The sequence below is a fragment of the Haemorhous mexicanus genome, chromosome 6 (assembly GCF_027477595.1).
Source record: "Haemorhous mexicanus isolate bHaeMex1 chromosome 6, bHaeMex1.pri, whole genome shotgun sequence".
NCBI lineage: Eukaryota > Metazoa > Chordata > Aves > Passeriformes > Fringillidae > Haemorhous > Haemorhous mexicanus.
The window spans coordinates 27,860,544-27,884,375 of record NC_082346.1 but is presented as its reverse complement, the minus strand read 5'-3'; the positions used below and the strand labels follow the sequence as shown (position 1 = coordinate 27,884,375).

The 23,832-nt window shown below is 44.1% G+C and overlaps 1 protein-coding gene across 4 annotated transcripts in view; it reads right to left on the bottom strand.

Annotated features, from left to right (window-relative positions):
• ITPKA (inositol-trisphosphate 3-kinase A) overlaps nt 1-23,086 on the bottom strand; it is a 39,636-nt gene extending 16,550 nt beyond the window's left edge. For 2 of the 4 annotated variants that reach the window (XR_009486929.1, XM_059849483.1), the window contains exons 1-2: nt 22,373-23,086; nt 21,975-22,025 (exon numbers count right to left, since the gene is read on the bottom strand). Coding sequence is in view for 3 of the 4 variants with exons in the window: in XM_059849483.1 (XP_059705466.1) it covers nt 21,975-22,025; nt 22,373-22,876 (555 nt within the window). In the remaining variant the exon portion in view is untranslated. The remainder of the gene's footprint in view (nt 1-21,974; nt 22,026-22,372) is intronic. The other 2 variants (XM_059849480.1, XM_059849481.1) reach the window with 2 other exon arrangements.
• Between the last annotated feature and the right edge of the window lie 746 nt (nt 23,087-23,832).

The window sequence follows — 23,832 nt, the reverse complement described above, 5'->3', positions numbered from 1 at the left end:
GGGGATTAGCCTGCACTTACAGAAGTGCTCATCAGTGGCTCAACTGGAAATCACCAAAATCAATGGGAAGTATTAATGCCGCTGGAAACAAGTTCAGGTGCTTGCTCATCAACTGGAAAATACATATTCAAAACAACTGTGTCTTCTCTAGCATGGACATTGATCTGAAGATTTAGGTGCTTAGGATAAGTAATTTTTATTGTCTTCCACACTCTAAGTGTAAACCAGAAAATGTGAAATTGCAGGAAATGATAACACAGGCAAAATGTTGCACTCCAGATCACTCTCTGACCTGGCCATGCTTCCCTAAACTTATTAACTTGCACAACATTTCTTATAAGGTATCCTCCAGCAACACTGGTCACCGTGTGAGGGCAAAAACCTGCAGTTATCTTAGATTGTATCAAGAACATATATGAGCCCACAGACATAAGTGATTTTTTTTAAGGATTTGCCTTCACAAGAAAGTTTTAAGTAATGCTTCAAATTAAACTGACATAACAACAAAATTGCCATATGAGCATATCTACTCTGAAATGAGATTGCTTCTACCTATTAAACTTTGGGTTTTAATGGAGTTCAAGCTGAAATTAATTCACTCTTAGTCTAAAATTAGTTCACTCTTAGATATGTGCCCCATGCAGCAATGGTACTTTTGAAAACATACTATACCAGTGATAGGAAGCATCCAGAGACATCCTGGATGTTTGAGAATTATGAAGATTCAGTTGCACTTATTAAAACTCCACAGATGTTACTAGCTCTAGCTAAACTCCAATTGCATAACTAACTTCTGCAGGATCATATGCTATATTATTTGGATTTCATATTTTTTTAAATTTGCCTTAAGCTGCTCCAAACTGCAGCCTTGCAGTGTTGAACAGTGACTTGTGTCTATTGCAGACCCAGCTGCTGTTCTGTGAGGATGAGAGAGACTCTAGAAGACCACTTAAACATGTCCATAGCCTCCTTCTGGTGGAAAGTGCAATGTAAATACTGTTTTTCAAGTAGCAAAGAAATCATTTTTGTCTAGTTTATCTGTGAGATTTCACTGATAGCAGAAGCTCTTCAGGCTACTGTGCTGTTTCTACTTCAGAAGGACAGAGCCCCAAGTTATTTAAACAACATTAGAAAAAAACCACCATTGTTATGATGTAAAATTACCTCTTTGAATGTAGCGCCTGCCAAAGATTTAGTTTTTTAGGATTCCAGACCAGCTTTCAGGGCAACACTGTTTTTTCCCCATCCCTTAATCAGAAGTCAACATTGCTCCATAACTCTGCCATAAAGACCCCCACACATCATAATGTTCCACTCCTAACAAAGAGCATCCTGTCTCCCAGTGACTTGTCATACTGCTGCACGCACCAGTAACGAGAGGCACAGATTCTCAACCAATGCACATCAACTGTCAATGCTACATCACACTCCAGTGGCTCTCCTGCCTCCTCCCTCCCACCAAATGCTAAGAAGCTGGAGCTTTTATTTGTACTGTGGGTGTGAAGGAGAGACAATGGGCCAAATTCAGCCCTAGCTCAAGTGGACTTTGGCTGCTTAGGTTACAGCTGCTTTGGATAAGGATGTTTAAGCTGCTCATCCAATAAACAGACACTGACAATTTTTATTTACCTTTTTTAATTTTAAATAATCTTTTCACAAATCTCTCCTCCCCCTCAAGACAGGGAAGCAGAAGGCTCAAGCTAGGAGGGAAAGGACTGCCTTCAGACCTGTACTGTGGGGAGTGTTGCCATCAGCAGGGGTTCAGCTGTTTCACTTTCCTCTACCTCAATTTCTAGTCTCCCAGCTCACTCAACCCAGGGTACAAATTGCCAGGATGCAAGCAGGGCTGCATGCTGGTAGAGCAGTGGTGTGAGTGGGAAGATGAAAACTTTGTGTGCTTGCTGTAGGAGGAATCATTCTCACTTCTATTTCTAAAGCTAGATCTCCTCTTCTTTGTTAGCAATGGCATTATGTGCTTTTCAAATCACTGCTTTATGCTGCAAAGGCAAAGAGGGCTTCTACCACTGCCCATCTGCATTTGCAGCCTTATCTCCCTCTGCCCTTGTTTCTTCTAGATTCCTGCTCAGTCCTCCTTGATTTTTTTTTTCTCTGTCTGGGTTTCTCCAAGACCTCACTTCTTCTAGATTCCCAGGAGAAACTCAGGTATCTCTGTATTGTGTCTGCACTCAGGATTGTCTGAACTGACATCACTGATGCTGTTTCATATGCCTCAATATGCTCAAGAGTTTTCCAACAGTAAGAAGAAAGGCATACCAAAAGAGTCAAGAAGCAAACCTGAAAAACATTAACATTCTTAGACTCAGCACATAAGTAACTCAATGTGAACTTTAACTGACACATGATATAAACCCCCCTGAGCAATAAAAGGTGTGGGCCACTAAAGAGGGAAAAGCAAGTTTTCTGCCAGTGGGGCAGACCATGACAGTCTGTGCCATGGCAAGTGTGCCCCTGGCAGCAAAAGGACAAAATTTCAGGGAAGAGAAGGGAGAAGCAATTCATGCAATGCAGCCACAGTGCATGCAAAGGAACTGTGGTTTGGCATCTGATCTGCTAGCTGGATTACTCTCTTGACTCACTTTCCTAAATTTAAGCACAGCTCTGAAGAGAAGCCCACATCCAGGCAGCAGATGTGGAGACCTGTCCATGCATATGCAGACAAGATGCTGCCTGGATGAGGTATTCCCCATCTATTCCACCCTGGATAAAGGTGGCTGCTGCCATCGTGTCTATCCATTAAGGGAAAGCAAAGAGCAGCAGTAACCGAGCACCACTGGTTTGTGTGAGCACACCTTTCTCCAGACCTTTTCTCATGATAATCATACAACTTCACACAACCAGTGCTCAGAGGCACAGCCATGATGAGCCTGCAGCAATACACCAGAGGACTCCCCTGATGCAAATCCACTGAACTCTCTGGGAGGTATTTCACCCGTTTGAAGGCGTTTGGCCTCAGACCCCACTGCTGCCAAGAGTAAGAGCTACCAGGCTTCCCTGAAACCCTCCCACCACTGCAGGACAAGAGCTGTAACACCCTGACAAGCAAGCTCACTGAAGAGATTAGTGCAAACTCCCTGAATTGGATGGGGCTTTTTCAGTTGCCACTGTTGTTTTACAGGCAGTACAGAACAACCAGCATCTCTCTGAGCATATGCTGAATTCCTCAGGAACAGGAGAGCCACTCTAATTCCTAAAGGCAAGGTGGATAGGGACCTGAATGCTCCTCTGTTGTTCTATGGAAAAACAAATAAAATCTCTCACTTATTTAAGGGTAAAAATAAAAAAATTATATCTCAGTTCTGTGAATGTCTGAAACACATGTAACTACCCTCAGGCAAGAAATGACAAACAGGTAACATACATTAGAATTTGTTTCACTTAGGACTTTTCAGCAATTACAATAATTAAAAACATCAGTCACATCTAAATTAGGAAGCGTTGGGGGAATAAGAAAAACATTTTCTTCAGAAAAATGAAGTAATTCAGCTTTCATAATTCTAGCATATTACTTGAAACTATAATGAGTCGAAGAACAAAAGAGCACTAAAATTCAATATAAATCAACAGGGTCTTTAAAAATATCCATGATTCCATCAGCAGCAGAGTGGAGGTGTAGTTTCTTGCCTGAGCTGGTAAATCATCATGGAAATTCTGCTAGGTGATTGTAAACAATGACCCTTGAATCATTTTACAGGGTAAATTTCAGCCATTTCTTTACCCAAGATCCTGTTGTCTTTTTCTGTCTTTTTGTTTTTGTGCATAATACAAAGCCTACATAAGAAAGCTATTATGACAGCAAGAAACAAAAGGATAATGAGAAATTTTTTTAGTAATCCTTTTTTTTCCAAGAAGGCTTTAAGAAAGAGTACTTAATTGTCAGTCATCATTATCTACTGTTCTCTTAAAGTCTTTACATCATTTAGGTTAAATTCTGTCACTCTGGGACATGGGGGCTGAAATCTAATCTGTAACTCTGCTTGCCACTGCCTACTCAGTGTCTCACCAACTCCTAGAAGGAACAAAGTTCCTCCACAGGGACTTGTAAGGAGTACAGAAAACTATAATTATCAAAAAGTTACTATGTGCATTTCAGAGCAATCCTGTAAGAGCCATGTGCCCAAAATGCAGGAGCACTGAGCAACCCCTTGCCCAGGGATCTTGGCCAACACAGCGAGCAGCGGGCACATGAGAAGGTGATGTGTTGGCCTTTTTTGGGGCACAGTAACCACAATAGTGTCTGGAAAAGCAAAAAGTGTCTGGGAACTCATCAGACCAGTCAAAGGCTGGAACTGCCTTCTATGAGGCCCAAAAATAATACCGAGAATTACTAAACTGGGTACCAGTTATGACTTATCCAGGCACAGAATTAGTCATTCTCCAGCAGCTCACCTTTCTGCTGGGTTGGCTTTTTCGCCCCTCTTCTCTTCCTTCCTGGTCACACACTAGCACCATATTACTCTGAGTGACACAACAAATCCTCAGGAGATCCACAATATTACTCACACAGGCGTCTTAAGTATCAGCGTGAGCAGCTGGTCACTTTCTGTTCATAACTGTTTCTTTTAAACTCTGTATCTGTTACAGTTTGATCATTGCTTCACAGAATGGCTCAGGTTGGAAGGGACCACAGTGGTTCCTTTGGTCCAACCTCTCTGCCCCAGCAGGGTCATTCTAGAGTACATGGCACAGGATTGCTTCCAGATGGTTCTGGACTATCTCCAGTGGAGGAGACTTCACAACCTTTCTGAGCAACCTGTTCCAGTGCTTGGCCACCTGCAGAAGTTTTGCCTCCTATTCAGGTGGAACTTCCTGTGCTTCAGTTTCTGCCCTTTGCCTCTTGTCCTGTTGCTTGGCACCACTGCAGAGCCTGGCTCCATCCTCTGACACCCTCCCTTCAGATACTGATAGACATTGATGAGGTGCCCTCTCATTTTTCTCTTTTTGAGGCTGAACAGGCCCAGCTTCCTCAGCCTTTCCTCGTAAGAGTGGCTTCAGTCTCCTAATCCTCTTCAAAGCCCTTCTCTGGATCTGCTCCAGGAGTTCCACATCTCTCTTGTACTGAGGAGCACAGATGCAGCTTCACAAGGGCTAAGTAGAAGGGTCAAATAATTTCCCTAGACCTGCTGGCAATGCTCTTCCTAATGCATTCCAGGATACCATTGGCCTTCTTGGCCTCCAGTTTTACTTTTTATATACACTTCTTTAACTTTTACATACATTTACTTAAAATGTTTTCTAAAACCTCTGAGTTAATTTTATTTACAAAACCCTTGACTGCTTTATTTACCATTGTTTATTAAAACTGAAATCAGTTTGAAAGTGAATTTGTTTTCCTAATTATTTATGCCATTTTATTCAATTATTTAAATAATTTAGAAAATCAAAATAATATATTTGTTCTCTGCTTTCACTACTTCTGATTGCCGCTTTATTTGAATTGGCTTTGAGCTGACATATTGGACCTACAAAGGTAAAGAACTTAAATGTGGGTCTAAAGCTATTAACCATATTATTTTAATGGACTAAACCTAGCCAAAACAAAACTTCCTTTTCATCTGTTTCAACACAGTCAATACCTGCCACTACTATAAAAAGCTTCCATAAGAAATAATTTTGAGCAAATCACAACCAAGAAAATTACTGGCCTAATTTAATTACTGAGTAATTAGATCTGCTTCTTTCTCTGTGTGAATGTAGTCAATAACAACAGCACTAAAACTATAATCTACTAAAAAAATTACCACATAACACTTAAGCAAGCATCCACTGCTTTGTCAAAATCACAATACTCTACCAAGACAAATTGTTATCTGCACAATTTTCCCAAACCAAAGACTGTTCCATGGGTGCAGCTTCCCAGCAGCCAGCTTCAATGGTTATTTGGGATTTCATTTTCTCAAGGAGTATAGCTCTGGGACAGTTCACCAGATAGTTTCACCTCATGGAGAGAACCGAGGAGCTGAGTGATGTTATATAAGAAAAAAAAAATTAAAAAGATAGTGAGAGTTGCTGAGCAACACAGTATCTTTCCGGTTACAGTCACAAAATTTGCCTATCAAGGGATTCTGGTTTTGAGTTCTTTCAGTTTGAGGCCCAGTGTAGTTGTCTTTGCAGATATGAAAAAGGCAGGCAGTCATCTTGGTCAGATCCAGATCCTGAACCAGCTGACACTTTTATGCCAAATGTAAGGAAAACAAAATTATCCTCAGTGTTTCTTCTAGTAATATGCATACACATAAAAATGCATACACATTTGTGCATGCTTTTAAAATACCTAAAACATACAGTAAAAGCCTTTGATTGCAGATGATCAAAATTCCATTACTTTTTAAAATAATTATCCAGACTATAACAAGTCCTAGGCTTGGGATCATCTGGTACGTGAAGAAACTTAGAACACCTTACAAGACACGGAGCAAGGGAGGCATACGTGACATTTTTACTTTATTTGTTGGGAGAAACACAACTGAAATATCCACAAAGGTTCTGTGTAGGGAAGCAAGATGCAAGATTTTCCCATAGCTAAAACAAAAATGCCCCAAACAACAACAGCAAATCCCTGAATTTACCACAGAAGGCACTTTATACCTTCAGCAGCCAGTTTCTGTGCTCTTGCCCCCTATTAAATGTTCCTGGAATCCTCAAACTCAGGAGATTCTTGCTGCCAAGTCTACTACCCACTTGGCTGAATCAGACATGAATCACAAATCGAGACAAAGATCTCAATGGGTGGGAGGTGAAAGAGCAAGTTAAGTAGGAGAATGCTCCCCAAACGTATGCGAGTGAACTCTCACACAAACCTCTATCACTGAGCTTCTGAGAGCAACACTTAATTCAGCTCCCAAGGTAGGCTAAGGCTCCTACAGCAACTCACTTAGCCCCATTATTACCACATTTCCCCTTCTCTTGGTCCTGGGCAGGAAACAGGTTCCTGAGGCACCAAACACGGATCCACAGAGGAGTCAGTGCTCCCGACTCGACAGAAAGCAGTTTGGGGCCAGGATGCTGCGTTAGGATAACTGCACTATGATCCTGGCCCAGAGTCCGGGGCTGCGAGCACCCGCTTTAGACAGACTGTGCCCTGAGAGGCAACAGCATCCTTCTTCACACTGAGATCTATGCCAATCAGTGCCAACTGATAATTTGGCCAAATCACAGCAAATGGCCTTCTGCCAGGGAAGCTGTGTTACTTCAAATGCTGTCAGCAGGTGCTCAAGTAATACAGTGTAACCACATCCCTGGTCAAGGATATCCCTGAGCCCTCTCCACCTACTGGATGCCTTGGCAGCCCTGCACCCAAGTTCCCAAGGGAACTTAACACTCCCTGCTTTGTCACACAGTTGATCTTCCCGTGATGTAGGAGTGCCAGCTGGAGCTGTAAGACTGATAATCAACAGCAAGGGAGAACATGCACTCCTAAAGAGCAGCAGTTTGCATGCCACACAAGCAACCTCCTGATCAGCACCTCTCATCAGACTGCCAGGCAAACCGTGAACACACCTTCAACTCTCCCTCCCTCTCCTTCACCCTCCAGCCTTAGAGAAGAAACAGTGCTTAGCCTGTTCTTAGCCCTTGATGCTTCTGGCTTTGCACTCAGCCATGGGTGAGGGCCACAGCTGCTCAACCAGCATTTGGCAGGTGGATCCTCTGACTGCAGGGTTTCCATTTCCTGTTTGTGCTGCACTCAGGATGGGCTGGGCTAAATCTTCGGAGTCATGAGAAACACTTAATGCAATAAGCAGAAACAGCACTGCAAGTCAGAAGCCTCAGGTTCCTGTGTTTTCTCCCCTGTGGTGCCTCACCATGCAGTGAGACGCACACATAATTTGGTTTTGCTACTCTTTAGGATACTTGGTAAGCCTGCTGGGTGTTCATTATGTCTGGACTAAAGGAAGAAGAGAAGGTACGAGAAATGGATGGTCAGTATCAGACTCAATTACTAGGAGCACAAAATCCCATGTCCCACTCCCATAGCTGGATTCTACTTGTACAGTCCAGGAGCAGTTCCCCTCTAAATCAGAAGAAAATTAACTACAAAGAAGCAAAAGCCTTGTTTGCCCTCCTGCAAAGAGCACCAAGAGCCACAATCTGCTGACTATTCTGCAGGGATCTATGTCGGCATTTTGTTTCTGGTTATTACCAGTTGAAATTTCTGCAACCTCTACATTATTCCCGGGCCAAAAGACAAAATAATAAAGTTAGATGGCTTCAAAGGTGCCTTGTCACAAGGGTTTCCTTCATTTATCTCACAGATATGCTGTAAAAGCTGATGCTGTTGATTGAAAGACAGATTTTAATTCAACAAGATCAAACGTTTTCTATTCGAAGGGATACTAAACTGTCTGCCTTCCATAGCAGGTATTAAATATAGCCACTATTCCTATTTTCACAGCTTGTGGTCTGCTCTGAAAGACACTGGGTCTCCAACAGGATGGAGCTCTGCCACCTGCCCCTACTGAGCACAGGAAAGCTGAATCAATGACATTCTGCTCCTACCAGGGCTCTGCCAGAACATCAGGCTTGCTGTAAACTGAAATGCTACTATCCAAGAAGTAAGTGGAAAGTTTCTCACTATAAGAAAGTTGACTCAGAGCCCAAACATTCAAGATTTATTCAGGCTGTCCATCACCCAGAACAGATATGTGGTAAATCAAACATCACTTTAGCAGATGGTGTGGCAGAAGGAAAGAAATCTTTCTTAACCTCCAAAACAACTGCAGTTAAAATATTCAGAAACAGTCTAGCAATTTGACAGTTCTCTGCCTGTCTTCCACATCTCAAGGGTCACTGACTGACATCTCCAGTCATGAGAAGGGGACATCTAGAAAGACAACACTCTTTACAGGATAAAATAAGCCCAACATCCTATCAGGTAGGACACAGAATTATCAGCTCCAAACAGGATGAATATCTGGGAATACTTAAAACCCAACAGATCCACATTTCTCTGTGCACAGACCAATAAATAGTTTTAGCCTAAAACGTAATCACAACTTGTTAAGGTGCAAACTTGTCATTTGTGAACTGTGCATGACCTCAAATCCAAATGTACTACAAGTGCCAATCAGTTTAAATCAGGTGTGGTTTCTGTGTAACATCAAGGGAGGCTGTGTTCTGGCAAGAAGCCAGGAAATAACTTCAATAAGCTAATCTCCCCCGAGTGAACTTGGGAAGGAAGCTGAGCATGTGCTTCATCTCATTTGCAATGGTGGTACAGTCTGTTACCTGGAGACACAGCTCTATCCTGCCTGCCCAGCAGCTCAGGGCTCACACCACCACCTTAACATCCCACGGACTCAAGAGGCCACAGCAGAATCTCGGGTCTGAACAAAGAGAAATAAAGAAAATTTTAATGCTTATCCTTTCTTACACTTCCCTATTTGCCAGAAACCATTACCATCCAACAGGAATTGCAAAACTGTTTTCTATTAGTTGGTCAAAGATCCCTCTCTTTCTATCCCCAGCAGTTTGGGTGAGTGGACACCTGTGGAAAGCTGACCCTGCTTTCAGCACATCCTCATGTAACAGCCCCAGAAACTGCATCCCACACAACTTTGAGATTCTGCCTGAAAGAAATGTAACAGTAGAAGACTCTTGTACTGTAATTATTTTTTTCTATAGGAAAGGATGGGAAGTACAAGTTCCTGCATGTATATATCTACACACATACAGAGAGGTTACTGATGGATACTGATTTTTAAAACGTTTTTATGTAACTTTTCTTTCCTACCAAGATAATTCAGCTTCTAACATCCTAAACTGTCAGACACTTACTTGCAAAAGATCTCAGCAAATTCCACTGCTTCAATATAGAATCTAGGTCCAGATATGTGCCCTTTCTCTGCTCCAGTTCCCACAACTGCAGGTCATAACAACTCTACCTCAGAACACTGTCAAATAATTTAAGTAATTAGTGCTTGTAAACTAAATTAGAGGCACTCAAATAAGACAGCCAAGTACTCAAATAAGCAGCAATTCAGTGTTAAGTGAAAAGGATTATGAGAGTCTAAAAACATGTCACGTAAAAAACAGACCACACATATACTAGTAGCAGTTTGCCAAATGCTCTTCCACCTATCACAAGACAAAGTCCAGTACTCCACCTCTCCTGACTTGTCTCCTCTGAACTGCCTCTTCCACTATCCTCTAAGGAAGCATAAGGAGTTACTGGCTCACCTGCAGTGCACTGCACTGTTCAAACAGGGCCCAGCCCTGGCAATGGAATGCAAGTGTCAACATGCAACAGGCACTGCTACTGAGCGGGTGTGGTGTTTACCTAGGGTAAAGCCACATCCTTCAACCGCCTGAATAACTCCAAGCTTCAACACAGTATAACTCTGAGATTATTCCAAACCACTCTGTTGAAAGGATTTTGAAACAAACAAACAAACAAACAACAAAAAAAAAAACAACCCCAACCAAACAAAAACCCACGCTCCTATTAATGGAATGTGGCAATGATTAAGAAACCTGTAATTCTATGGAAATTAGGACTCTTCACCTTATCCCACTGGAGCGAGAGGCTTACAAGGTTTGTTTTTGATGCAAACCTAAGATTAGAGAAACTCTTCCTTCCCCAAGTCAGCCCTAAGAACTATGTAAGGAATACAGAGAAAAGATGACTTCTCCCTTGAGCAAAACTACAGGATCAAAAGATAATTTCTGTTAACAGAACAACATAAGAGAAGTGAGTTGAATTCCTCCTCTGTACCAGTAGCAGCTAGCCCCAGAGACAAGGGGTTATTTAAGATTTTAATTTCCATAATGTAGCCTTAAGAAAGAGAATCAAATTCAAACCTTACATAAGCATGAGTGACTCAACTAAAGACTGAAACTGAAACAAGGCATCTGTCTTCCTGAAGAGTTGTGGGTGTTTGAACAATAGCAAATGTGTTTTGTGGAGCATGCTTCCTCTGCCCGGAAGGTAAATGTGTGTTCACCATCAGGATACTGGAGATCCCACCTTTGTAGAAGCATAAACATCAATTGCCAATTATTAAGATGCAAACTCACCTAAAAATAAAGTAAAATAAACAGGGTGTAGTTTATAGGGACAATTTATCTACCAAAATTATTATCTCATGGTAAAAAGAGATTTAAAAACCCCCATAAAACTTCAAAGAACTTCATACTGTTGGCTCCTAGCAACAGAACTGCAAGCCACACTCCCGTATCTTGCACAACCACCTACACCAGCCTCCTGATATATGGACCAAGCAGCAGCTTCTGTGCCACATTGGACATGGGTAGCAAAACCCAAGAGCAACCAATATCAATTTACCAGGGCTCAACAAAGAGAAGACAGACATTTGAAATGTCATCTGCAGGTGGGTGATGACCCACACTGGACACAGGGGAACAGGCCACACAGAGAAGTTACTTCACAAGACAAGACTGATTTTGCTGCCCATCTACTCTTTTTCTTGAAGAATGCAATGTAAAAAGAATATTGGTGGTTTGGCTACATTCATCCTATAGTCCCAGACAGGATTGTTTCCTGCAAAATCTGAAAAGGCAGACTAGGATCGGGACACAGAACTCTAGCAATGGAAGTGGACATATTTCTAGAGATGAGGCGGAAAATCCCAATGGATAAATAGGGACAGAGGACAGATGATTAATTATCTGTCACTACGGTTTTAATATGAGTTGGAATGAAAAATCATAATCAGGGCATCAGCCAGTCCTGTTACTGGAGAAAGACTTGGAGACTGTTGGCATAGTGATTAACTATCACTGGACTGTTACAGAGCTCAGGACTTGTTCCCTTTCTTGACATCTTTGCTGAAAGCAAGTAATTTTCTGTGGTCTTGCTATAAATTTTGGGAAAACAACTCATGAAACTGTTAGAGGGGCCTGATTAGTGCCCAAATCCAAGCACCTGAGAGTCACTTTAAAATCCTTTTATAGGTTTTTGAACAGAATGGCAGGATCTGTCCTGAAATGAGTACCTCAGGATTTAATTGCTTACTCCTTCTGGGTTAGTACAAAGAAGGCAAAAAAGTTCCTTATTTAAATGCCACAGAGCAAGACAATACAAACTGTACCAAATTATCAGCTCAAAATTTGGATACTCAGCATTTTGCACTATGAAAGGTGAGAGCTGAAGCATAGGAAGGTTTCTGAGGTTCTTCAGATTATATTTTCCTCTGAACAAAGCTGACCCTTTGTGGGGTCAGTGACACCGTCCCTACAGACCATACATGGGTGGCAAAGGAGGGAGCCCACACCAAGCAGAGTTTATCATCATTATAATATTCAGGTCAAGTGCACTTAGCCAACAACCCACTCAAACCCTGCACAAGATAACAGCTGTTCTGCATGCAAAAACACTGTTCACACAGATTTTTATCCTTTCTGCTGCATCACATAAGCAGAATGATGGAGAAGAGTACAAAGGCCATACAGACTTTTCTAGCTCTGCCTCTTTCAGAGGGTCCCAAAAACCAGATTTCCTGCACAACCAGCAAAGCACCAATGCACGAGAATTCTTTATATGTGTTTCATTCTCTGGTGATTTGCTCTAAGTTAACCACCTCAAAAAAGAGCTAAAACTCTTTGGTTTGCTTCAGACTGAACAACTCTAAAAAAACTTTAGCTGTTTCCAAAGCTAGAAAGAGATTCATATTAACCCCACTACAAAATTTCTAGTGAATCCTCTGAAAAGCTTTTTAACCTTGAATTTGGAGGAAGGAACCTGAAATCTAGAAAGAAGAGTGTTTCCAAAGCAGGAGTAAGCAATGTGAGGAGCAGAAGTCAACCTGACAAAGCCTGGCAAATTGTAAGAACCTCAAATTAATTTGCAGTGGACTCTCATTAGTATTTAATTACCTTCTGTGGAGATGCTCAGCACAGCAGAAACAAGGGATCAGTGTAGCTCAGCTGTGAGGGATGTGCTCAGCCATGCACAAGAGGGGAGCTTGAGGAGGCCCAGCTGTGCACCAGGCAGCTGTGAACTAGGCTTTCCCCACACCAGAGGGCACCTATCCCAGTGCCTGAAGAGCCTCTCCGAGGGCAGCCCTGCTGTGAGTGCCCTCTCCAGCACGGGCACCTCATCTGGGCCAGGCAGTGCTGCCTCGGGAATGGAGGGAGGATGAAACATCACTGCCAGGTGTCAGCACCTTCTGCTCCTGGAACACGTTCAGATCCAGAATTACATTTGAGCTGGAATTTAATAATGCCTTAAATGCAAAACTGAGTACTCAGAAGTTGGAAATTTTCAGAATTGAAGTTTGTACTGAAAACTTAAAGACAACCATTACAGCAGCAGTACACAGTTTTCCAAGTGTTGGTGAATTTGTTTTCACAACCTGTTAAATGAAGGGTTTTATTCATCTCTTATAGGGAAAAATACTGGAGGAAAGATAGGTTAATGTGAAAAGTACAACTAATTTTGAAAGCTTAAACTGAGGTATCAACCTTTGCTTTTCCTAATACCCAGTGTTATACAATACTGTAGAATACTGTTTTAGAACAGCTCCCATTAACTTTGGCTGTATGCACAAATGTTCAGTGTTTCTGCTAGTAAGGCTCACTCTCAAGTTAGTCAAAAGGAGAATGAAAAAAATACAGTTATTGGCCACAGTGAAAGTCTCCATAAATAACTTCCCTAGTCTCTTCCCAGGCAAAGAGGGACTGTGAAACTGTGAAAGGCAGCAGCTCTCCACATCAGCATTCAGCAGCATTAAATTGGGAAGTCAGCCTTTCCCTTCTGTGATCTGCGGCAGAGCTATCTGTGAATAAACAGAGGTTCTGCAATACATGACATCAGTCACTGTGGAACTGTAACTTACCCTTTGAGTCGACTGAAAATATAGAACTGCTAAAAGTCATGAATCCTGTGCATCAAGTGCTATGCCTACTTGTAATGAAAGACAGCAGAGCATTAACATACCCACACTGCAGGCACGTGAGTTCTTTCATTACATATACTTTCAATGTTTGACTGATGATTTCTTAATATAGTTGTCACATGTTCTCCTTCTTTTTTTTTGAGAACGTATTTTCCTTGAATTTTAAAGCAATAATCTGCTTGCCTATTAAATTTTGCTCTTCCCCTCACATTTCCAGTACCCTTCCCAATCCCTGTCAGTCACTCCCCTTCTGCCTCATGGTACATAACCTGAAGCTGTTACAACCCTCTTACCTCCCGCATCTCCAAAGTTTTGCTCTTGAGTAGCCTGCATTAGAACCTTGCAGCTGCCCTTTGCAATGTGTGTACCCAAAAGACTGGTCCCTTGAAAGCACATGGCAGCACCACTATCTGTGCCACATGCTCAGATCTGTGCCAGATGCTTCAAAATCTTTGAAGATTTTCAGCAGAGGTGTTGATTTCAGAGCATTTGGAGAGGTTCTAGTAGTGGAAGGTCTTGACATATGGCAACAATGGCAACAAGGCTCCCTCCATTTCCAAAGTATGTGCTGCAGAGTGAGCCAGAGCTGGCTGGTTGGTGAGAGATGCCTTCTCGTACGGGAAAACTCAATTCACAGCTGCCTGTGCACAGCTGAGCCTCCTGAAGCTCACCTCCTGCGCCTGGAGTGGGATGGCTGAACACATCCCTCACAGCTGAGCTCCGTCGATCTCTTGTGTGCCCACAACACACAGACTCTGACTAGCACCAGCACCTCAAAGGTGAGAACTAGAAGCCTGCATTTGATTCAGCACTCCACCACAGGAAGCAAATGAAGTAGAGCACAGAAAATAGCGCTGTCTTGAGTGAACATCACTAGAAAGAACCGCTGCAGTGTTCTCAGCTATATGGAGCTGCTTGAAAAGAGCTGAGACACAAAGAAAGCTGTGTTCTCTGTAGCAGCTCAGAGTAGTGAATGCAGCTGTAACTAAGACTGGATCACTTTATGTTGGGATGTGGCAGAGATCAGGAGACAAAATCAGCTATGTTGATAAGGAATGAGAATTTTCTACCATCACTGAAAACAAAGACCTTCCCTCCCTATGCAGTGTTCAATGTAATTTATCAAGAGACATCATTCTTATCACATGAAAGTTGAACAAAGTGCACATGAAGTTGTATGAAGCAGTTTCTGCTGATACATCCCAAGTGAACTGTGCCATTGCCACCAACTAACTCATACAGTTCTGCAACATCCCAGCTTCCTGTTAATCCTCTGGATCAATCAGACACATTTCAGTACCAAAGACACCCAGACCAAACAAGTTTCTATACATATTCTTTATCACCTGTAACCACACCTCTGTTAGAATGCGATTCACGTACAGATGAGGCCAGAAGGCTGAATAAGAGCAGCAGACTGAAGCTGAATGTAAGTAAAATAAACATTATAATAGTGGGCTGAGGTAAACAGTTTAAAGTGTTTGCATCACTGCATCACCTTACTTGGATATTTCAGCCTGTAAATATGGAGTGCCCCTGGATTCTGGGTTAATGCCAAGCTCCCACAAAGCAGTGTCTGTGTTCTGCTTGCTATAGTCTTGGAGAGTCTGTCCCAAGCTCTAAATCTGGATCATGTCAAATCTATGATCACTGCTTCACATGAGCTGTCGACTTGTCTTTGGCTGACTTCTTCCCAAGCTCGCCAAGGAATAGAAGATTTGCTAACAAGCAACAATAGCCAGGCCTGGTGTGTTCAGGGTAGATTTCTATAGAATCTGTCTCTCACCTACATGTTTTGGAAAGTAAAAGATTTCATCTCTTGTGAGAAGCTCATCATTCATCAATACAAAAATCCATTCAAATGCTGGTTATGTGTTATGCCAGAAAGCATTCTCCATTACTGACAGGAATGAATTAGTTAAGCATTGGAAATAATACACCAATACACCACCACTGGAAACACCACCACCACACTGTTCATCCAGGCTATTTGCTAGCCTGACACTGGGTGAACAGGTAGCCTCTCCCTGTTCCCTATGCTTTTATTCAGAAGGAGTTGATGGACACTAACACCTGCTCCCACTCCCCTCCTTTTTTTATTATATTTTTCCCCAGGTATGCTATGTTTTGGAGAGACAATGCTATCTTACCTAATTTGTGAGCTTTTGAGATGAAGCTCTGTTGGTAGAGAAGAGCACTTAAAAATTCCATTCAAACCTACGCTATGCAAGATCCAAATTCACATGGACTGACAAGCCAATTTTCTCTGCCTCGGCCCCCTTTCACTGCAAGAACTACCCTGACTGTGAAGGAAGAAGAGAAACAGACTTGCCTGCTGCTGTACATAAGATCACCTTTTCCTTCCAAGATGTCTAAGGTCAACATTACTATTTCTACCACCACATTTTACAGATAATCACGACAAAATGCCATATGATGATCCTTAGTTTTTTCTCAGCCACTGCTAAACAAAACAGCTATTTACCACATAAATACAATGTGCATTCTCAGCTCCCAACATTAAATTGCATCACATTGTGAGCATTTAATCAAACCAATTAACTTTTAACACATTCAATTTGTAATAAACTTTAGATATGCATTGAGGTAATTTTTGAATATGTTAACTACCACACTAATTACACGTGGTAATCAAATAAACCAGTTTAAAAATAATAACTCTAATCAAACCAGTCTAACTGGGTAATAGTGTCAGAATCCAAAAATATACAGACATGCAAAATTTCAAACTATTGCTCCAACCACTACCCGTATTCCTTTTAAGACTGGCATGGGTTTTCACAAATAAATCTGCTGAGTCAATGATAGCTTGAGAAAAATACACTCAGGTATGACCTCTTTAAATATGCATCATCCAGTGATGAGGAGTTGCTGTTACTTTTTTCTCACCTTTCCAGTAGAAACAAGTATTATAATGAGGTTTGAACTATAAAAGTGGACATACAGAGAAACTTCTACCACACACCCAACACAGCAGGTCCATAAGGTAAAAGTTATCACAGAATTCTTTCGACTTTAGACTGTATGCCCAAACAACACGTCCTCTAACACATGAAAAATGAAAACTATCAGAGCGAAATTGATTCAGAAGAGAAGAATCTTGTAACGTCTAAGTCACCATTTCAGATATTTCCAGGATTATAAACTCTTATCTGATAAGGCATTTAATTGCCTCTCTCTCACCTGATTTGGGAACAGCTAAGTCATTTCCTTACAGACAAGAATCCACACTACTAATAAAAAGTCACCATTAGACCTGATGCTGCTGATGGTTTGATATACTCCATCCCTGCAATGTACAGTGGTGAAGAATTCATCCTCAAAGAGAGAGATGACTCTCAGTTCAGGGTTTTGTTCCAAGTACTGTGCAAACGTAGAACATTACTGCTGTTTGCCTCAAATTTGTTCAGCATACAACAGGAAGATTTCACTGTTTGGATTGCCATTATAAATACCCATGTTTTTAGGAGCATGAAGTGTATTCCATCAAAAGCAGCTGCCTCATGAGCAGAACACTAGAGAAGCTTAGTTTCTACTTGACTGGCATCTACTGTCCTGCACCCTTATCAGAGTACCTACAGCTTGTCACTGTCCTCTATAGACTTGTTCCAAAAGCCCTCCAAACTCCCTAACACTTCCACACCTTCTCATAACTTCCTCCCTTTCACCCCTGATCCTCAACTGGCACCTTCCACATTCCCTAACCTCACCAGCCCACAGCAGTGAATGATCCCTCCCACACCTTCTCCTAATTGCCCTCAGGAGAGGAGACACTACCTACTGCAGCTGGATCCAGCATGGAAGCACCTATGGACTAGCCAGTGTGCACATGGCAATTTGCCAGTCAACAAGCAAAACAGAAGACAGCTGTTTATCTCCTCTGGCACTTCCTCCCCAGAGAATAAAAAGTATGCACTTATTTTGGTTTCCTCTCTTCCACCCAGTCTGACCTTTGTGAAACTTTAAAGAGCTCTTGAAGAAACTTTGAGATGTCTATGCCACTGCCAAATTTGGCTGAAACCTACTAAAGCAGTTGAAATTGAATTGATAGAGTGATTACACAAGCCCTCTTTCCTTTGGAGAGTAGGCTAAAATCCCATTAACAGTCTAACTTATGTCATCCCGTCATTCCTATTCTTCATTTAAAAATAACAATTACATGCTACTGCATTAGCTTATGTAACCCACCCCTGAGCCAAAGTAGTTAAAACTTTCATCCTGTATTTATTAATTTAGTTAGTTAGCTATGTGTCTGCCTTTCTATACACTTGTCCATTTTAATGTACTTGATGTTATGAAAAATACTATTAAGAAGATCAGTGAAACCAAACCAAATGCACTTCACTAATAAACATCCCCCAAAGTTTCTGGACTGGTATGACTGCAGGCAAGAACTGAACTGCTTTTTCTCTAGCAAACTGTCAGCTGTTCTCATGGTTACGGTTCTAGGAATTTGGAATGACAGGTCACAGCTATGAAAATGAGTAGATTTATTTGGCATATTTCTATCTAGTAAATAACATTCTCCTATAAAGAGGACAAGAGGCTGCTGTACATTATCACGGTATTTATTCTCTGTGAAAACCACTCTTTAAAGTCTCTGTCCCAATAAAGAAGGTGCTAACCAGACTTGGTACTTCTTAAAACTGCTCATTCACAGGATGCAGACAAAAATGCATAACTCTTGTATCCTCTCCATTACTATAAAGGCACCACTGGTGTTTTCACTGCAAGGTTCAGCTGTGGATATACACCTCCCAACGGCACAAAGCAAGGTTACAAAGGTATGCTTCCCATTTAAATGCAGGAATGTTAGCTTTTGCCATAGGGTAAAATCTATTCTGTCAATTGGCTATTTAAAAATAACCAATATTTCTTCTTTTAAGTTACTGCCAAGAGTTACAAAGCTCAAAACATGGCATTATGCAGTTTCCATTATCACAGCTTTGCACCATTGGTTTTCTCAAACCCCAAGTTGAATAAAAAGGACAGCATCAGAATACGCTTCTCTCACACTTCCATCCCTTCACTGCTGGAAGGGTCTTCTTTCAGGATAGCCAGGACAGCCCCACTTCAAAGCCTCTGCTAATTACTGCAAAATGGCTTGAATAACTTATGCAGAGAAACTGGAACACCACCCACTGAGCTGCTCTCAGAGGTGGGCCTGCCCAGATGCTGAGCTGTCCCAGCGGAGCCAGGCTGGGACTGGCACTGTCACTGTCAGCCATCGGCCCCAAGGTATTCACTGCCCCCAACACTCCAGGGACATGCCCACGTACTGTGCTCAAGAAGAAACAAAAATTTAACATCATCATGATGTGTCAATCCATCCAACCCCAAATGCTCTGTGCAATACTTAACTGAATCACTCATCCTCTTGGAAAGTTGTTTTCCAAGTGAACTACCAAGGAGAACTTTCCTCCAAGGAATACAGTCAGAGACAGCACTCCCAGGCTGGGAGTGCTACCATCCTGGGATTTAAGGCCTGAGAACTCCAGGGCAGCAAGCCCTGGACACAGAGGCTCCTGAGCTTCCCATCTCACACACAGTCCTGCACAGGTATCTTGAGAGCCCACAATATTTCAGACTCAGCTGGGTCTTGATCTCCAGATCAACAGCAGAGAGGCCTGGGAGGGCCTTCTTCATCTTAGGTCTCAAGTTCCTGGGTCTCCAGATGGAAGCCTTGAAGCTCTGATAACAGGAACATTATCAGAACTTCTGCTCCCACAGTTGATGACCTGGGCAAGTTTCCAAGGTCCCTGGTAGGCACTGGGGAGCCTGGTAGGCTTGACAACCCAGCAGTTCTCTAAGCACTGGACTGAGCTTAATCATAAGGCACCAGGCTCCAAATTAACTTCTAGCATTTCCAGAGAAAAGCCTCAGGGAATTCCCCAATACCAGAGAAATTTTAAAATGTCGAAATTTCCCATGAATTAGGAAACAGAAATTTTGGCCCACCTCTGATTCCAGTTTCCTTCAGAAAAGTTTCTATGCTTTGTGTTCCACTCTTAGAACAAGCCTTCACCTATTAATACACTGAAAACAATAAATATAAACAAAATGTTCTAAATTGCCTCTAAAGAAAATCTTCAAAATATAAAACCATTGAATAGGTTATCCTAAAATTTGTAGTTATTTTTGCTTGCATGTGAGTCCCTTGAACCCAAAGCCTTCCACTCTAAAATAAACATTCATCCTGCCTCAAGATTTACGAGTTGAAAGGACACAATCCTGTAAAGTTGAGCCCCCAGAGGTTCAAAGCATAGATTCCAACTTTGGCACAGTAGGAGGTCACTGTTTTGCTGAAGAAACGACTGGACAGCATTGTCCAGGACCAAAAGACATCAATCACAAGAACTGTCCTGGATGCCTCCAGGTATTGGTGAGCAAACCCTGCATCCACTTGAGATGAAGGGCAGTGCACCTGACCACAGGAGAAACAGCAGATTCCTGGGATTTGAGCTCTTGGTGGGTAATGCAGCAAGGAAGGGAGGGATGAACCATGTAAGCAGTCACTGACCAGGTGAGCCCATTTAATTTATTAGGTAGTGCCATGAAGTTCTGCTGGTTTAGAGTCCTAGGTACCAGTCCCTGCTCTGGTTCCACCACTTGTCACAGAAGGGATAATGAGATAAAGAAAATCAGCCAGAATGCAAGCTCCTGGGTGCAGTTTGCCCCGTCTTCCCCTACACTGCAGGTATGGAAACATAGCTCAGCTTTTTAAAACATCAAGTATTTCACTTGAGTTGAGTTACCCTACCAAGGAGGAATTAAACAGCCCTGCAGCTGCACTTAACTTTGGAAATCTGCAAAAACTTTTTCAAAAACGGAATTATTATAATACTATCAAAGTTCTCATTTTTCCACACACCTAAGTGAACAGGATGGTCTTCCAGAGTTTAAAACATTTATAATATGGGTATTTTTACTTTATCTATAAATCAGTGTTAGAGATCTTCTTTTAATATTTTCTATTCTTGTAATTAAAAGGTGACTATAAAGACTTCCTAAAAGAAAGTAGTAGCACTCACATGATACATGCATGTCAGACTACAGGGAAGGATACAGCCCCAATCATTTAGGTCTCAATATTACATTCAGTACCAATGACTTCAGAGAATCGGAAGCATAAGCTTTGACGTAGCACAGCTTCTCATCTGAAGAATCAGTTTTACTTCAGTCTATACTCACACACAGTTTAACCAGATGCCACAATGCCATCTCAGAGTTCTCTTACTGCTGAAGCACCATCACTTAATTCTTGCTGCACACATACTGCCATAGCAGGGATATTGAGCCAAATGATCCCACGGCCTTTTATTATCTTTAATTTCTGTTCTCCTGCTACTTTCACAAAATCACATAGCATGTCTTTTAGAAAAGAAAGCAAAACAACAGTGATTTTTTTTTTGTGCAAACCAGATTCTATCTCACAATCAAAAGTACAAACTAAGACTTATATTAAAGGTTTCTTTATACTCAAAATGAAAAAATACGAAACACATTTTTTTTCTCTTCCAAAATCAGGCCAAAAGTTGATGCAAACAAAACCAAAATTGTGCACAGCATTTTAGTTCCTGTACTATGTGTCCTCTAAAGTAGTAAACCCACAATTACCATGAGAAAAGTCCAGCTGGAGGTATCACCTACAAGTTGCATTACTTCTTCTTTATACCTTTTTTATCAAAGCATATGTTGTGCTTGAAAACAATTCAGCACCAATGAGTTTGCAGTAGAACAACAATTTAAGCAGCAGTGTCAATGAAGGTGGGAGGGGGAATTCACTAAAGCTACATTTTTCAGGTACAAAAGCCTGAGGAGCACGCTATATGGAGTCAGGGAAATATACATCAAAGACTATAAAAAAGCAACTAACTATATGCCTTTAAAAGTGCACTTCATGGATAAAAGCTGCCAAATTACAGAGGGGATTTACTGAGAAGAATGTGTTGCTGCCAGAATGGACAAAAGCATGCATTCTATCCATTCCAAGCTCCTCCCCATCTCCTGTCATGCTCACAGCAAGAAGTGGCTCAGAAATTGACAACCACAGACTCCAGGACTGAAAGAGACAAAAAATACCTGCTGGGAAATGCCTGGTAAAATTTTATTTTGAGCATCTGACACAGGAGACTGGAAAAAAGAAAAAAAACAACCCACTTATGATCAAAAAACAACTCCCCATATTCTTGGGACATAAAAAGTACAACTCCACAGCAGAAAGAAACAGCGCACACCTGGCCGGGTTTTTGAGGAGCCCACGTGCAGAAGCGCTTTTCCAACACGCACAGCAGCCTGTGCACCGCAGCGCACCGCTGCCGGCCCAGGACAGGAGTTTCACGAAGCTTTCCTGGAGTTGGGTCACAGAAACCTCACTCCAAGCGGGAGCATCGGTTGGCCCCTGAGGAGCCCGGCAGGCGCCCAGCTGCCCGGCCAGGGGGCAGCGCGTCCCGGGCGAACCTCTCACCCCGCGCCCCTACCTGGCTGGTGTCCTCGCCGTGCTCCAAGTGCACGATGCCCTGGCTCCTACACTCCGTGTCGCTCAGCACGTCGTCCTCCGAGTCCTCCAGGAGGGACGAGGAGCCGGTGGAGGAGATCGAGGAGTTGGACAGCCGGCGGGACTGCAGGTGCAGCGAGCTGCCCGTCCTCAGCCCGCCGCCCTCCGGCCGCGGCTGCCGCGCCTGGGGGCTGCCCTGCGCCTCTTCGCTCTCCTCGGCGGTGACGGTGAGCCGGGGGATGACGGGCGGCAGAACCCCGTTCGGGGGTCGGCAGCCCCTCTTCGGCCGGTCGGGCAGCTGACGAGCGGCGGCGGCGGCGACGGCGGCGCAGCGAGCCTCGAAGAGGGAGCAGAGCTCCCCCACGGTCAGCCGCTTGGCCCGGCTGAGCTCCGGGCTGCTGTGCAGCCCCGTGCGGGGCTCCATGGCGGGGTCGGCGCCGGGCGCCTGCCGAGCAGCGCTCCAGGACCGGCGGCCGGAGGCGTGCATGGGGGAGCGCCGCGCCGCCGCCGGCAGGGAAACTTCTTTGTGGCTCAGTCAGTCTCCCGCGGCTGCCCGGAGCTCGGCGGAGAGGCGCATCTCCAGCCCACCCTGCCCGGGCAGCTCTGAGTCACCCGCGGCGACAGCCGGAGGCTGCTACCGCGCCCGCTGACCCGGCGCCAGGGCCATGGGGGCGCGCTGAGCCCGCCCGATCGCCCGCCCGCCGCCACCGCCCCGCTCCGCCTCGGCGCTGAGGGGAGGAGCGAATCGAGCCGAGCCGAGCCGCGCCGCGGGAACCCCTGCCCGCCCCTTCCCGCCGCCACCATCACCATCACCATCACCGCCCTTTTGGTTTCGCTTTCCCTGCGGCGGCCCCCGGCGAGCGGCCTGGGGGTGTCCCGGTGCCCGTCCGAGCTGGCGCCCCGCGCCCGCCTTACCTCCGCGCCGCCACTCCCGCCCGCCGCCCCTCGCCGGCCGCGGCTCCCCGGGCACGGCGGCTGCGCAGCGCGGCGAGCCCCGGCCGCCCGCGGGCCGGAGGGGCGGCGCGGCCCCACAGCCCACCCCCGGCCGGGGACGCGGGGAAGGTGGCCTTTGACCCTCCCTGGGGATTTCGACCCCCTCAGGGCTGAGCGTGGGTCCGTGTGTGACCATCTCCTCCGTGCGCGCTGACACCGGGGGCCACCTCCAGGCCTCCGCGGGTGCCGTGGCGGGACCGCGACATCCTGGGGTGGTTCAGCGCACGCCGCGGGGGCGGGGATGTGACTGGGCTGTCACCAGCCCGCGGGGACCGGGTGGCGGTGCGTGAGTGACCATGCGGTGCCGGCAGCTGAGGGCGCTCCCCCGGCCGCGCTGCGGGTCCCCACGCCTCGCCGTAGCATCCCCGGCAGGCTGCGAGCGGCGTGGGACAGGGGCTTGGGACAGCGCTGGCCTCCCGTGAAGCCCGAATTGTCTGTCAGTCAGCGCAT